At 29.1% G+C, this 15,899-nt stretch overlaps 1 protein-coding gene across 7 annotated transcripts in view; it reads left to right on the forward strand.

Annotated features, from left to right (window-relative positions):
• Positions 1–15,620, forward strand: part of LOC124948720 (kinase D-interacting substrate of 220 kDa) — a 21,895-nt gene extending 6,275 nt beyond the window's left edge. For 2 of the 7 annotated variants that reach the window (XM_047492751.1, XM_047492752.1), the window contains exons 2-20: positions 6,248–6,379; positions 6,580–6,678; positions 6,761–6,859; positions 6,962–7,159; positions 7,267–7,365; positions 7,479–7,775; positions 7,858–8,233; positions 8,335–8,499; positions 8,569–8,776; positions 8,874–9,296; positions 9,369–9,591; positions 9,678–9,857; positions 9,971–10,596; positions 10,709–11,168; positions 11,263–11,436; positions 11,518–11,665; positions 11,744–11,865; positions 12,145–12,259; positions 14,183–15,620. In XM_047492751.1, the coding sequence (XP_047348707.1) occupies positions 6,269–6,379; positions 6,580–6,678; positions 6,761–6,859; positions 6,962–7,159; positions 7,267–7,365; positions 7,479–7,775; positions 7,858–8,233; positions 8,335–8,499; positions 8,569–8,776; positions 8,874–9,296; positions 9,369–9,591; positions 9,678–9,857; positions 9,971–10,596; positions 10,709–11,168; positions 11,263–11,436; positions 11,518–11,665; positions 11,744–11,865; positions 12,145–12,259; positions 14,183–14,868 (4,809 nt within the window). In that variant the 5' untranslated portion in view covers positions 6,248–6,268 and the 3' untranslated portion in view covers positions 14,869–15,620. Of the gene's footprint in view, positions 1–1,826; positions 2,014–2,628; positions 3,793–4,955; positions 5,252–6,247; positions 6,380–6,579; positions 6,679–6,760; positions 6,860–6,961; positions 7,160–7,266; positions 7,366–7,478; positions 7,776–7,857; positions 8,234–8,334; positions 8,500–8,568; positions 8,777–8,873; positions 9,297–9,368; positions 9,592–9,677; positions 9,858–9,970; positions 10,597–10,708; positions 11,169–11,262; positions 11,437–11,517; positions 11,666–11,743; positions 11,866–12,144; positions 12,260–14,182 lie in introns of those variants that run through there. The other 5 variants (XM_047492746.1, XM_047492748.1, XM_047492750.1 and 2 more) reach the window with 5 other exon arrangements.
• Positions 15,621–15,899: the final 279 nt, after the last annotated feature.

Here is a 15,899-nt window from a genome sequence, read left to right on the forward strand (position 1 = left end):
AAATCGGCACGAACTTTCTGGACAACTCAATACTACAGACACACACACACATACACGCACATATTAGAATCTTGTGGAATATCGAGTGTTATAAATAAGTCGTTAACTCTTCCGTAACTTTTATTTCTCAATAGGACAAACCAATTCCTCGTTGACCGTTTCGTTTAATTGATCAAAGTGACTCTCTTCGTATCGTAAGAGAGGCATCTTATTGCAAGATTTTTTTTTTTTTTTTTTTTTCATTCTTTGAGGGAGCAAAAAATAACGCGCATCTCTTACATATGTGTACATCGTACTCGTGTAATTTATAGATTGATCGATCCTCAAATTGATTTATCGAAAATCTATCAATTTTCTTATCTTTCCTTTTTCCTATTCTTTCTTCTTCTTCTTCTTTTCAATTTTCAATATCGCTTTTGGTTATTTATTAATTAATTACGTCAATTTACAATAGGAGTAGCAAATAAACGTTACAAAAAGCGAGATCGTGTTTGCGATGAATTATAAATTACACGATGAAATCATCTTTACCTAATCCACGTGTACACATATGCACACAAACATACATACACACATACACACACAGAGGCGAACCATCTATGAGTGCAATTAGCAAGTTACGATGCTTATTATTTGGTCGCTTATCGAGTGCAAAGTGCCGACATTTTGTATTTAACTAACATTTTCCTTAATGCTTCTCGCGACAAATGATTTCTTTATATATATATATATCCAGTGAGATTTGCAGTGCTGACAAATGCATCTTCAAAAAATTTTTTCTTTTCATTATATTTATAAAGATCATGATGGGATGTAATTTATTATTGATCGAAATTCTACTTTGTACAACGTCTTTTGTTTCATTTATAGATCTTTATTAATGTATTAATGTTGTTACGAATAATGTGGCAATGACGTTAAAATTATTTTTTTTTTTTTTATATATATATACATACCAAACAAGTGTTTCGCAGGCGAGCGTTTTTGTTTTTCTTGTATCACCTGTCGAAAGAGTAAAATAACAATAAAATTAGTGAGAAATGAAGATCGTAAAAATAAACGCAATATTGCAGATCGATTGAAGACGTATATATATATATATATATATATTTATTTATTTTTTATAAAAATCATCATCATAATATGCTTTTGAAAGGTATACAATTATAATGATGATTTTTAATAAAAGATTAACAAACATTAGGAAAATTAATGACGCGAGTTGTTTAATTTGAACCTTATTATTATTGTCTTTTTGCTTACTCTGTAATACTTTTATTTGTTTCGCCTTAGCAAAATTTATATATGTATGTATGTATGTATGTATGTATGTATCTGTGTATGTATATATGTATCTGTGTATGTATATATGTATGTATGTATGTATGTATGTATGTATGTATATGTCGCGTTATAATTAAGATTAAAATTATTGTTAGTTGTTTAACGCGACTCATGGTTCTTGGAAGTCAATAGCACGGCACTGTTGAATTGCAATGCGCGCTATTACGCACGGAAAGACGATTCTTCTCTTCGCTGTGTACACGACTTTAGAGAGGAGAGATCCCACAGCGATATATAAATGCCGTACGCGATGTGTTACGCGATGTTCTTAAGCTATTTGCCGGCGTTACCGTCCGCACCGCGTTATAAAGATATCTACCATGTGATTCGTCATTTCATTTCGTTTTGTTTCGTTTCGTTTCGTTTTGTTTGCGAGATTTATATCATTTTAAAAATCTCGAAGAATATAATATATATACACATATATATATATATATACATATATATATATATATATAATAATAATAATAATAAGTGGACAAGAGAATAATAATTATTATTATATAGCTACGCCATCGAGAAAGAGAGAGAGAGAGAGAGAGAGAGAGAAAAAGAAATAAAAGTAAAAATAAAAAAAAATAAATAAATAAATAAGAAACACGAGGATCATCGGATCAATTTGGAAAAGATGCTCAGATTCACCACTTTGTCGAGGGTCCGTTTTTCACGGTATCAATTAAAATTAATTAGCACTTGACAATTTTTTTTTTTTTTTTTTTTTTTTTTGTTTTCATTTCTTCTTCTTTTTCTTCTTTTTCTTTATCATATACAAATATATATATATATATATATATATATATATATATATATATATATATATATCTTCATCATGTATATTCACAACAATTCATGATTATCTTATTTGGAATATATAATTTGATAGAAATTTTCGTTACTGTTTTATCTTTTCTTTTTTCTTCTTCTTTTTTTTTCTTCTTGTTTTTTTTTTTGTGTCGTACAAAAGTTTTAACGAGCTCAATGGGTATCATATGTACATGCATTAGCTATTATTAACATATATACAACATAGTTGCTTGATCGATGCTAACGTTTACGAACTAATGCATAATATATATATATATATAATATATATATATATATATATATATATATATATATATATAAATATATATATATAATGCTTTGACATTATGCGCTATATGACGATGATCTATGAAAGGCAAAACATGAAACAATCAAAAGGAAGTTCATTGTTCGTCATCGGTGTATTTATCATTTGCGTTCGCAGTTTCGTTATATTGTCACATATATATGTATCTTCAGAGAAGGTTTTCTATTATTCGAAGACATCAAGAGAGAAGGAGAGAAAAAGAGAGAAGAAAGAGAGAGAGAGAGAGAGAGAGAGAGAGAGAGAGATCGAAGAAGGAAGTTCGCGATGTCGTCTACGTGTCTACTTCTGTCAATCCTGGAGAAAAAGAGAGGAAGATAAATTGGAATAGAGAGAGAGAGAGAAAGAGAGAGTGAGAGAGAGAGAGAGAGAGAGAGAGAGAGAGAGAAAACGAGATGTTCGAAAAAAATCAAGGACGAAAATAATGAGATAAAATTAATACTCACACTTTTATGATACTGGAAATAATAACAGGAGAAACTTAAAATCGGATTAAGAAAAGAAAGAGAGAGAGAGAGAGAGAGAGAGACAGAGAGAGAGAGAGAGAGATAGAAAGAGAGAGAGTAATAAAGATAGCTTTGGTATCATACTTGGTGATAAACGATTTAGAAAAGAACGAGAACGTAGAAATGAGTAATATCGAAGAAGAGAATAATAAAATCTCGAATAGTAAAGAAATGGAAGATAATAATAATAAAAAGAAGAAGAAGAAGAAAGAATCGGAAATAATCGAGGAATATCCATCGTTATCTTATAAAATAGAAAATGAATTGTCAATGCCTAGAAATATAAATGAGCGAAGATCAATGTCGAGTGAATTAGAGGAGCCATCTAAGTATATGGATGTATTATCGGGTACAAATGTAAATCCTATAAGAAGATCGAGTATAGCAAGTGCTGCCATTTGTTCAAGTTTGGCGCCAAGTTTGGCAAGTGCTTTCCCAGGTGTACCGAGTAATTATTTGCCAAATACGAAAGAAAATAATTCCCTTGGATTGAGAAGAAGTGTGACCATTTCCAATTTATCGTACAACGAGACGGATGTTAACAGATTAGAGGATAATGTTAAGAACGAGGATAATGTTAACATTGGAAAAAATGAAAATGGTGGTGGTAAACGTAAATTAAAACTACCATTTTTTCATCTTCAAATACCCGAAAGTACCGGCTGGGACATCGATCTTGGTTACCATCATCATCACCACTATCATCATCATGTATTTCCACATATTCACGTACCCGTGATTACATTCACTGCCCCGGCGACCGATGGAACAGGTCGCAAGTTCAACTTCGGCATACGAAAACACTCGCAGACGGTTAGTCATTCTAGTCGACGACAATTCGAAGCGCACGCCCGCGTGTTCCCGCTGTATTTTATTACACGCTCAGCTCCATTTTAATATTTTTCTTTTTATTTATTTATTTATTTATTATTTTATTTTATTTTTTTTCATTATTATTATTATTATTATTATTATTATTATTATTATTATTATTATTATTATTATTTTTCTTCTTGTGATTTTTTTTCGTTTTTCTTTTCTATTCTTTTTTTTTTTTTTTTTTTTTTTTTTTTTTTTTTTTTTTTTTTTTTTTTTTTTTTTTTTTTTTTCCTCCCGGCTCGTTTCTTTCGTTCCGTGTTAGATCTCACGATATACCTTCAATATTCCCTTCTCGGACTTTCTATTATTTTATTTGTTTTCTTTTGTTTTTAATTTTTGTCTTTTCTTTTTCCTTTTCTTTTTTTTTTTTTTTTTTTTTTTTTTCAGTGACACCTCCGCCCGAAGAAGGGGATTCGCGAAATAGTTTTTACTACTTGGATTGACGTTCCCAAGTGTTCTTTTTTTTATTTTTAATCTTGGACGCTGCCTTTTGTTTTTATTGTCTCGCTCGATGTTTTGAATTTTTTTTTCCTCCATTGACGTTGTTTTAAAAATCTCTCTCATTAACCTACATGATCTTTTTATTTTTTTCTTTTCTCTTTTGTTTCGTTCTTTTTTTTTTCGTTTTTGATTTGTTTTTTCTTCTTCTTCTTCTCTCATCCCAAATCCGATTTTATTTTTTATTTTTCTTTTCCCACGTCCAAGGTAAAAGTATAAACAAGCTTATAGGATTAATTTCGTTTTTTTTTGTGTTCCTTGTTTTTTTTTTTTTTTTTTTTTTTTTTTTTTTTTTTTTTAATGAAGTCGAATCGATACGGATCGCGCAAATAAACATATTATATTTTGTATTTTGAAACTTGTTGTAAAATTGTTATGATAATTATTATTATTATTTTTCTTTTTTTTTTTATTTTTTGTTCTTCTTTTTTTTTTTTTTTCTTTTATAATATAAACGTACAAGACGAATTTCGTTATCTTCTATTACTTTCTAATTTAATTCTGATAAAAATTATTATTGTAAATCGACCGATCTAACTGATGATCTCTTTTCACGATCGAAATTAAATTTCAAATGCGCGACGCAGAATCTTAGCTGACAGTTGTTGTGCCCGTAACTTCCTCATCTTTAAAAGAACAATTGGATTGGATCGTCGAGAGTTTATGGAAACTAATGTCTGTCGTAAACGAGGAATAATTATGTAAAGCGTGCAAAAACCTCTTGACTATATAGAAAACGAACGAACGAACTAACAAACAAACAAACAAATAAATAGGGATAAACGAAAGAAAATTATTTGTTTATATTAAAAAAAAAAAAAAAAAAAAAAAAAAAAAAAAAAAAAAAAAATCTTTCCTCGCAATGATGTCAAAAGTATACTTACTTTTATATGCGGTGAGTGTTCATAATGACACTGAACTTTTTATCTTATCATTTGGCAAATTTAATTATACAACTTTGTTCGATTCGAGTCGATTCGGGTTGGAGATTTATCATAAAATTTTTTTTCTTTTAAGCCAAATTGCATTTAATGAGCTGCGTTTTCTTATCTCACTCTCTTCTTTTTTTTTTTTTTTTTTTCTTCTTTTTCTTTTTCATTTTTCTTCTTTTCATTTTCTATAATCTTCGCCTTTAACATCTATGAATGAAAGATTGATTTGGGTTTAAATGTTGTGAAAATAATTGTCGTCAATAATAATCATCTGGTATATACACGATTGTTATAGGATTGAAAAATCCATTTTAATTAATATGCGCCGAATTCTAACAATGCTCCCTGTGCATGTAATAGAATATATTAACTTCTTTTTTTACGAAATAAGTGAGAGAATAAATATATAAGTGAATTCTTTTTTCTTTTTTTTTTTTTATACAAATAAAAATTCATATTTCATGCGAAATTTACGAAAGCATTGAAATGTATTAAGAAAACAAAAAAAAAAAAAAAAAGAAAAAAGAAAAAGGTAACATTACTATACTATATTAATTGTACAATCGTAACACATCTTAAACCTGAAAAACATGTACGACCTATGATTTATTTTTATCATAAAATATGATCGAAACTGTGTGTTTTGAGAATTAATATCTGCTTGCAATTATGCTTGGTAAGGATGAGATATTTTTTGTTGTTGTTGAAAAGTGTTTAAGTATTCCTTAAGGTGTTTGATTAATTTAGAATGAAGGATTTCAAATCACAGCAATTTAGATGTAAGTGAATATTGAATTGAAATTGCCTGGAGTGTGTTTAAAACGAGATTAAATGTGTTTATTTATCTTTTTCTTTTCTTTCTTTCTTTCTTTCTTTTTCTTTTTTTTTTTCTTTTTTTTCGATCGAACAAAGAAAATCAAATAATAATATTTAACATTTCCTTATCAAACTTTTCACAGACTTTGCATCGGACTGACTCGATGGTATCGCTTTGTTATCGGTCGCTTGCCAGCTACATCACGGATGACAATCTCGCTGGTTTGCAAAATTTTCTTGAAAATAAAAGAGCACAGGTTGATGACCGAGATGAGGTAAGGACACACGTCAATCAATTCTTATTAACATCAAAAAGATTTTCGTATTTATGAACGAATTAATTGCATTTGTTTTCTGTCTTTCTTTTTCTTTTTCTTTCTTTCTTTATTTATCTTTTTTTTTAATGATTTTTTTTTTTTTTTTAATGATATTTTTTTCTTTTTTTTTTTTTCTTTCTTTTTCTTTTTTCATACAGAACGGTAGCACAGCCCTCATCCTTGCAGCAGCTAAAGGCAAGATCCAATTTCTTCGGGAATTCATTAATTATGGTGCCGACGTTAATGCCGAGGACGTGGTAAGCGTATTTACTTTTCTTATTTGAACAATTTAACGTATTAAACGATACACCGAAATAATTCATTCTTTAAACATTTTAGGATAATTGGACGGCATTACTTTGCGCGGCCAAGGAAGGTCATACAGAAATCTGTTCTGAATTGTTGGATCATGGCGCCGATTTGGAACATCGCGATATGGTGCAAAAAATTATCTATTTAAAGAAGAAGAAATTGATTTGCATCCTAAAGATTATATATATTCGATCGAACATATACGTTATTGTCGATTTTGATTTTTAGGGAGGATGGACGCCACTTATGTGGGCGACATATAAGGGTAGATCGACAACGGTGAAGATGTTAATAACACGTGGTGCTGATGTCAATGCTCATGGAAACTTTCATATATCATCGTTACTTTGGGCAGCTGGTAGAGGATATTCTGAAATAGTTAAAGATCTGATTGCTCATGGTGCTAAAGTCAATGTTGGCGATAAGGTAATTTATTATTAACATTGGAAAAGGATTTCAATTTGTTTTTATCTAATTAAAATAATTGTTTTTTTTTCTTTTTTTTTTTTTTCTTTTTTTTTTTTTTTTTCTAGTACGGTACTACGGCTTTAGTTTGGGGTTCTAGAAAAGGAAACGTGGAGATAGTTGATACATTGTTGAAAGCCGGTGCAAACGTAGATACGGCTGGCATGGTAAGACACTTTTATTCGTTGATATATATATATAGAGAAAAAAAAAAAAAAGTAAGAAAAATACAGGTTTTCTTTAAGATAAATGACCGGTACGAAAATCTGCTACGTTATAGTATTCATGGACAGCTCTTCTTGTGGCGACACTCGGTAATCATATAGACGTAGTTCTATTGCTTTTGGAACATAAGCCGAATGTAAATGCTCTTGACAAAGATGGATGTACGGCCTTGGCGATAGCTTGTCGAGAGGGTCATCACGAGATAGCTAATGCACTTTTAAATGCAGGAGCTTATGTCAATATTCAAGATAGATCTGGTGATACTAATTTGATACACGCTGTCAAGGGCGGGCATAGAGGAGTCGTTGAATCCCTTCTTAAAAAATACGCTGATGTTGATATAGCTGGAAAGGTACGATAAAAATACGATAAATTAATTCAAAACATTGATAAAATTTATTTAACATGAAAAATATTTTTAATATGTCTTTTAGGATAGAAAAACTGCAACTTATATAGCTGTAGAAAAGGGTAACACGGCAATACTAAAACTATTACTAAGTGCTAATCCAGATTTAGAAATTGCAACAAAAGACGGTGATACGCCATTACTACGAGGAGTAAGATCGCGCAACGCCGAAATTGTGCAATTATTGTTAGACAAAAAAGCGAAAGTTTCTGCAACCGATAGGAAAGGCGATACTGTATTACACATTGCTATGCGTGCAAGATCTAAAGGCATAGTTGAAATATTATTGAGAAATCCAAAGAACAGTCAGTTACTATATCGTCCGAATCGTCAAGGAGAAACGCCATATAATATAGACATCAATCATCCTAAGACAATTCTAGGACAAATATTTGGTGCTCGTATGTGAATGAATTTTATATACATATATATATATATATATACAAACGTAACACCACACGTTGGCACCGTATATAATGAAATATGATTAATTTTATTACAGGTCGGCTTAATACTAACGAGGATAATGAAAATATGCTTGGTTATGATTTATACAGTAGCGCGTTAGCAGATATACTTAGCGAACCATCACTGTCAACACCAATAACAGTTGGTTTATATGCCAAATGGGGTTCTGGGAAATCATTTTTATTAAACAAATTAAGAGGTAAATACGAAGTTCTATTTGCTTGGAATTTTTTTTACATCAGTCCAATATATTGATATTATCTTTCAGAGGAAATGAAAAATTTTGCACGTCAATGGATCGATCCAGTATTCCAATTTTCTACTTTATTGTTCATAGTAGTTACACATGTGTCTTTATTAGTTGGTGTTACAACGGGTCTTCTTGTACAATCGTGGATAATTGGTCTTGCGTGCGGCATTAGTCTTATTTTTATTATTTACACATTCTTGGTGCTTGTTTGGTATGCTAATAAGAGGTAATATTAATCAAACAACGTGAAATTTAATAACTTCGATATAGTCCCCTTCGTTTAAGTAAATTTTTTGTTTGTTTCTTTGTTTGTTTTATCATAGATATGATTGGTATTGGCCATCCAATTTTACAGTAGCTTTTACAACAAAATTGAATTCTTTGAAGTTACTGTTGCAAGTAATATTTTGCCATCCACCTGGCGGAAGTGTTCACGATGGAATAACCGTTCAGCCGATCAAGTTTTATTTCACGGATCAAACCAGAGTCGGTACAACGGCTGCCGGAGAAAATGCGGTTGTACAAATGGTGGGATCTCTTTATGATTCAATTGAAAATGATTTTGGTTCTTTGTCTACGAGATTATACAGAGCATTTAGACCAAAATTTGATAAGTCTACCACTACTTGGAAGTGGAGACATCTTTGTTGTTTACCATATGTTGTTATATTTGAATTCTGCTTCTGCAGTTTACTTCTTGGTATATCAGTACTTACAGTCTACCTCATAGATATGTCTAATAACGAGTAAGTATTTAAGTTAATATTGTATCTTATATTTAATGAATAATATAAAGGAATATATTATTATTATTTTAGACCAACTATTGAGAAGGTTACAGCGCATATCATTATGATAACTGTTGCCTTAGTATTAATTATCAGTATTATAGCAAATTTATATACATGGAGTCGGACGTTAAAAGCGCTTGTGTTCTCGCAGAGAAGACATCTGCAACATAGTATATCAAAATTAGAAACATTAAAGAGCGAAGGTTTTATACAAACATTAAGAAGTGAAGTTAATCTAATGACTGAAATGGTATGCGAATATAAAAGTATATTAATATACAATGAAAATATATCTTATTTTAAAAATAATTCATTTCTTTTCCCAATTCGAAACAGGTGAAATGCTTAGATAGCTTCATGTCTCAACAAAGTAGATTAGTTTTAATAGTAGACGGTTTAGACAGTTGTGAACAAGATAAAGTTCTACTTGTTCTAGATGCCATACAGGCTTTATTTAGTGATAATGGATATCCATTTGTGGTGATATTAGCCATTGATCCACATATTATAGCTAAGGTGAAAGTACCTTTTGAGAATTATTATGAGAATATATGAGCATTAATTTGTAATATATATATATATATATATATATATATACATACATATATATTTTTTTTTTTTTTTAAAAGGCAGTAGAAGTAAACAGTAGAAGATTATTTACCGAGTCGAATATTGGAGGACATGATTATTTACGTAATATGGTTCATCTTCCATTTTATTTACAAAATAGTGGTTTGCGTAAAGTGAAAGTTGCACAACAAACTGCACTACATGGTAAAAAGACGACTTGGTCGGAGGCTGAGGAGAGCATTAACTATGCCGCTACAAGTACAATGCATCATTCTGTTTCCAATAGAAGACTTAGTACAGAATCTGCTATAATGAATAGTAATGAAAAATTAAAGCCACAGGGTTGGAAGGGTAACAGAAAATTACGAATGAGTGAATCAATTGCTAGCAGTATTGGTAGTAATCTAAATAGATTAGGTGGCGCACAAGATCTTAATAAAATGCTTCTGACTGATGATTACTTTAGTGATGTAAATCCACGTAGTATGAGAAGATTAATGAACGTTGTTTATGTCACTGGAAGGTTATTGAAAGCATTCCAGATTGATTTTAATTGGTATCATCTTGCCAGTTGGATCAACATAACAGAACAATGGCCTTTTAGGACATCTTGGTTGATATTACATTATGATATGTACGAGGATAGTTTGGATGATTCCATGTCATTGAAAAGTCTTTACGATAAGTATGTGAAAATGATAAAGTACTTATATATATATATATATATATTTTTTTTTTTTTTTTTTTTTTTTATAAGATATGAATTTCTCTATTCCATATATTTATTTTATTTCTAGAGTGCGCCCACAAATACCAGTACTAAAAGATGTTCAGCCTCTTCTTGAAATGGATAGAGACGAACGTAAATTGGACGTTTTTCTGACCTTTCATCGTTCTAGCTTACATGTTAGCGACATGAAAATATTTTTACCATTTACAATTAATCTTGATCCTTATATTAAAAAGAAAATAAAAGAAGAACAGCAAGGATTAGACGAAGAGATTAATTTAACTCATTATAAACAAATTACGCCGTGGAATCCGCAAACTAATATTTATAATCCATCTAATCTAAACAAATCTACTGTCACAAATCGTGGTATAAAAGTTAATAGAACTCCGAATTTACCGGGACAACAATACATTCCACCAGGACCATCATGGACTTATCAACCAAATTTTGATTGGCCTGCTACACCTTGGGTACACGTACCGCCTGCAGAACCTAAACCACTTTCTGCAACTACTGCATTACCAGTAATATCCTTGTAAAAAATGAAATTCAATTATATCCCTTTGTAAATTTCAAATTTATAATGTTGGTTTTTTCTTTTTTTTTATTTACACACAGTCAGAAGTTCTTGAAACAAAATTATCTTCCATGGGTGTGAATGAGATTTGTGATCTTCTTGATAAAATCGAAGGTTTTAATATAAATCAAGCACCGCAATATAAAAATGTAATCAGAGACAATAATATTAATGGAAAAGTTTTGGTTCATTGTGACTTGCAAGAATTAAAGAAAGTAAGTATTGCATAATATTGCTTTAAATATCAATTTTATGATATAATTATTTATAAGTATATTAAAATATATTATTTTTAGGTGCTTAAAATGGCATTTGGTGATTGGGAATTATTTCGTATGATAATAGTATCCCTCAGAGAATTTGAAGTATCATCAATCGGTACTCAAGATGAGACTTCTCGGAGCGTACGATTTACGGTAGGGCTCGAGCCTATCACACGGAAAGGTAACCATAATATTACATCCTATAAAACATTATATAAGACCTATATATATATATATATATCAAATTTTTATATTTTAGAACACACTTTGCAAACTAATTCTGTTCGCGTACCTGTTCATAATGAAAAAGAAAAGGGAATATCCAGAACTGATGCACCACCACGACGGGATCAAGCAAAACAATCTATTATGGAAAAGCAGGTAAATAGATTATTTATGATCATAAAAAATAAATTTTTACAATAAATAAACTCATACATACAATACAATATATATATATATATTGTCTCTTACATTCGTATCTTGGCTTTTAGTATCAGGTGAGATTATTCCTAATTTTTATACCTTATTATAGAATATTTCAATTTGAAGTTCAATTCTTTTTTTATCATTAAAAAAAAAAAAAAAAAAAAAAAAAAAAAAAAAAAAAAAAAGTGATACATTCTGAAAGAAAAAATACATGATATTGGTCTATCGCAGGTAACTTTAGAAGAACAAATGATATGCGGTGCTTTACAAACCTTAAATGAAGAAGCTTGCGAAGATGTATTGGATCTTCCAAATCCACCGACGGCACCAACAGACTCACTTTCAGGTGAGCCCTCTTCTCTACCACTTTCACTGCCCCTGGTTGTTATTCAAGAGCCACAGCAACCTTGCTGATACTGCGATACTGTCAATAATAGTAATGGAAAGCTACAGTTCAATTAAAGAAATATATATATATATATATGTATGTATGTATGTATGTATGTATGTATGTATGTATGTATGTATGTATGTATGTATGTATGTATGTATGTATGTATGTATGTATGTATATATACTGCATTATTATTTAGAATGTAATAGTATCTTTTTTGTGCTTTTTTATTTCAATGAAACATATAATAATGTGACAGTATTGCAGATCTTATTTTTGTAAATATATATATATATATATATATATATATATATATATATATATATATATATATATATATATAAACAGAGACAATAAATATGTAATCTATATAAATATTCGCTATAAATAGATAGATCCATATTATATAATTTTTAATTCTCGTTTTGAAATTATTCAATATTACAATTAAAATAAATGTGCCAAAGCATTGCGATATATAATGAGTGATTATACATATCAATAGAAGGGGATATCATTCTTTAATAATTGCATATGCAATATATAAATGAAATAATGTTTTTATGTATATAATTTGTTAGATTTAATACGTAGATCTGATATATTTAAGTATATACATATATAGTTAAGTTCGAACATTTAAAGAAGTACTGTGACATGTTTTATTTTCAAAAGAGTTTTATATTTTTCATATTGTTAATTGACGAAATGCTTCAATGTGCTCTAGTAGTAAACAACTTCCATAGATATATATTTACTCTGTTACGTTTGAAAATGTTAAATAACTTGTGATTGTCATATTGCATTAATTGTTGTTTTTAGTGAGTAGTGAAAAATCACTTTGCGTTTTATTAACAATACTTCATAAGAAAAAAAGAAAGAGAAAGGAAAGAAAGAAAAGAAAAAAAAATGAAAAGAACTTTTATTTGTATGATTAATCTTTTATAAACGATTTAATAAGTTTGGAAGTAATCATAAAAAAAATATTGAATGACTTCGAGTACAAAACTTATTGAAATATTAAAGTACAAAAATGAAAAAATTTCATATGCAACATATATTAATACTATTAAATGAAATAATTTTTTACGTGTGATCTAATTTTTTAATGTGATCATTAAGTTTGAATTTGTTATAATTTAAAAATTTTGCAAAAATCTATTTTTTTTTCTGCGGCACAATAAGGGTTAGCTATTATTATAATGATATATTTCTATATAAAAGAAAAAGTATAAAATTATTTAAGTATCATTTAATATGAAAGGAAAATTTTTTAATTTTCCTTAAATGTCCGTAATTCTAAAATCTATCTGTAAAAAATAAATTAAAAAGAGAAAATATAAATAGCAATAAATTTTATCGTATAACATTAAAAATTAATACATGTTGCATATAATAATCGTAATAGTGTTAAATTTGTATGCTTTATTTACCACGTGTAAAATATCCAAATGCAATGTGTTATATGTTATAAGAAATTTAGCAATAAACTGTGTGCTTATAAATATAATATATTATCCTTCATTGCAGCTTACATTCATAAGATAAAAGACTGATGCGTCTTTATTTTAAAAATAAGCTGTATACAATAATACAAATAAATTGAATGTTTACCCAACACAAAAGAAAGGAGAAAAAAATTTCTTTTCGTTTCCTTGTTACAGGGATTTGTTTTATTATGTTTTATTGTGCATCTGTACATTGTATATTGTATATTTATATGTGTTTATTTGTCCAAGCCTTGTTTCTTCTTATTTTTTTTTTTCTCTCTCTTTAATACCCCCAATATATAAATAATTATAAAGCGATATTAATTCTTAAGAGAATGAACATGAGAGAAATGAAGGAGACATGACAACGGATTATTGTTTTTAGGACGAGTTGCGTCAACTCAGGATACGGACTACGTCCTTCTACAAACCAATCCACTTTTTCATTGGGTACCGGTTAACAATGAACGGGAAAGTTCTGACGATAGTTCATGTGACTCAACAATACATCTACATCGCGCTAATTCTCAACATAGCATAGCTTCTCAACGAAGTACAAGATCCACTTGTTCTCATGGTCGTAGTAGAAGTTTAAGAAGAACTGGGAGTCATTGCAATAGCAGACCGTCCTCCCTTTTTGTTTCTCCTCCACCTTCACCTCGACCTGCCTTTAGATCTAAATCCACCGATGAAAACTACGTGGGAAATAATATACCTTTAAAGCCAACAACTTCCTTATATTCGTCGAAGAAAAGACGTTCTGTATCAACCCTTAGCGACGATACAATACCAACGATATCGACATCGGCGATACCCATTAATGTTCCACACGCTAGCTTGGAAAAATTATCCAAGCTGAAAGATCGTTTGATTGGAACAACTTCGTCAACATCCGCAGCTGGCGATAGTGATGATGAATCTACACCTTTGGTATCAGAATTATCAACACCAACGCATTCCCAATCTGACAGTGTTTTTAGAAATGAATACAGTCCAGATAACAGTAGCGATATTTCAGCTGATTCAAATAAAAGTTTACCGCACAGCAGCGAACGATCTGCTATAAAATAGATTATTAATAATACAGATTAATATAATACACATTAAAGAAGAACGAGTTTAGATAGGATGAGGGTGGGGGGGGGGGTAGAATATTTTGATAGATAATCAATATATAAATATACATTTTTATTATGGGTAATCCTATCTAACGTAGTTCTGCTTTGATTTGCTTTATTCGAAATTAGGTTGTTTGGTTAAAATACAAAAAAAAAAAAAAGAAAAAAAAAGAAAAAGAAAAGAAAAGAAAAAAAAACAAAATGTAAAAAGGAATACCTACTTAAATCTATTTAATATTACAACTTTGAATCGACCAGTGTTATACGTTTTAACATATTAATGTTGAATAATCCATTAATTTTACAGATTAAAATGAATAGATGTATGTTTTAATTTAATTGAAATCATTAGCCAGATATATTTATTTGTTAATGCTTCTAGTGTGATATATATTGAATACCAGTTTTTAAAGTAATAATGTAAATATTGGATAAACTAAAGAACGATTACGACATATGAATTTTTTTATAACTAGATATAGAAAAAATTTATTATCTCATTATTTATGCATTATAGAAAATTAAGCGTTGTTAAATATTTATTTAATAGCCTCAATTATAATGAAGTGACCTATTGTGCACCATAGCTTCGCATATATATACATATATATGTATATGTGTGAGCCTATATATATATATATATATATGTATATATATATATATATACGGAATTGATATTTAAATATTAGTACTTCAATTTTTGAAAGCAATTTTATATATATATATATATATATATATATATATATATATATATATATATATATATAAAATAATATTGAGATAAACTAAATTATTAGGCACAAATTGAAGTGAAATGATATAAAAATAATTCGCGAATACTGTGTATAATATTATGTATATTGAATACAATAATATGACTACTTAAAGTTGAAACAGCGTAATAAGCGATACGTCATGCAATATATCATTTTAATAATTACATGCCTACTTAATTATTTATATAAACATGACTTAAATATTTGT

Source organism: Vespa velutina, chromosome 4, assembly GCF_912470025.1.
Source record: "Vespa velutina chromosome 4, iVesVel2.1, whole genome shotgun sequence".
NCBI classification, from domain to species: Eukaryota; Metazoa; Arthropoda; class Insecta; order Hymenoptera; family Vespidae; genus Vespa; species Vespa velutina.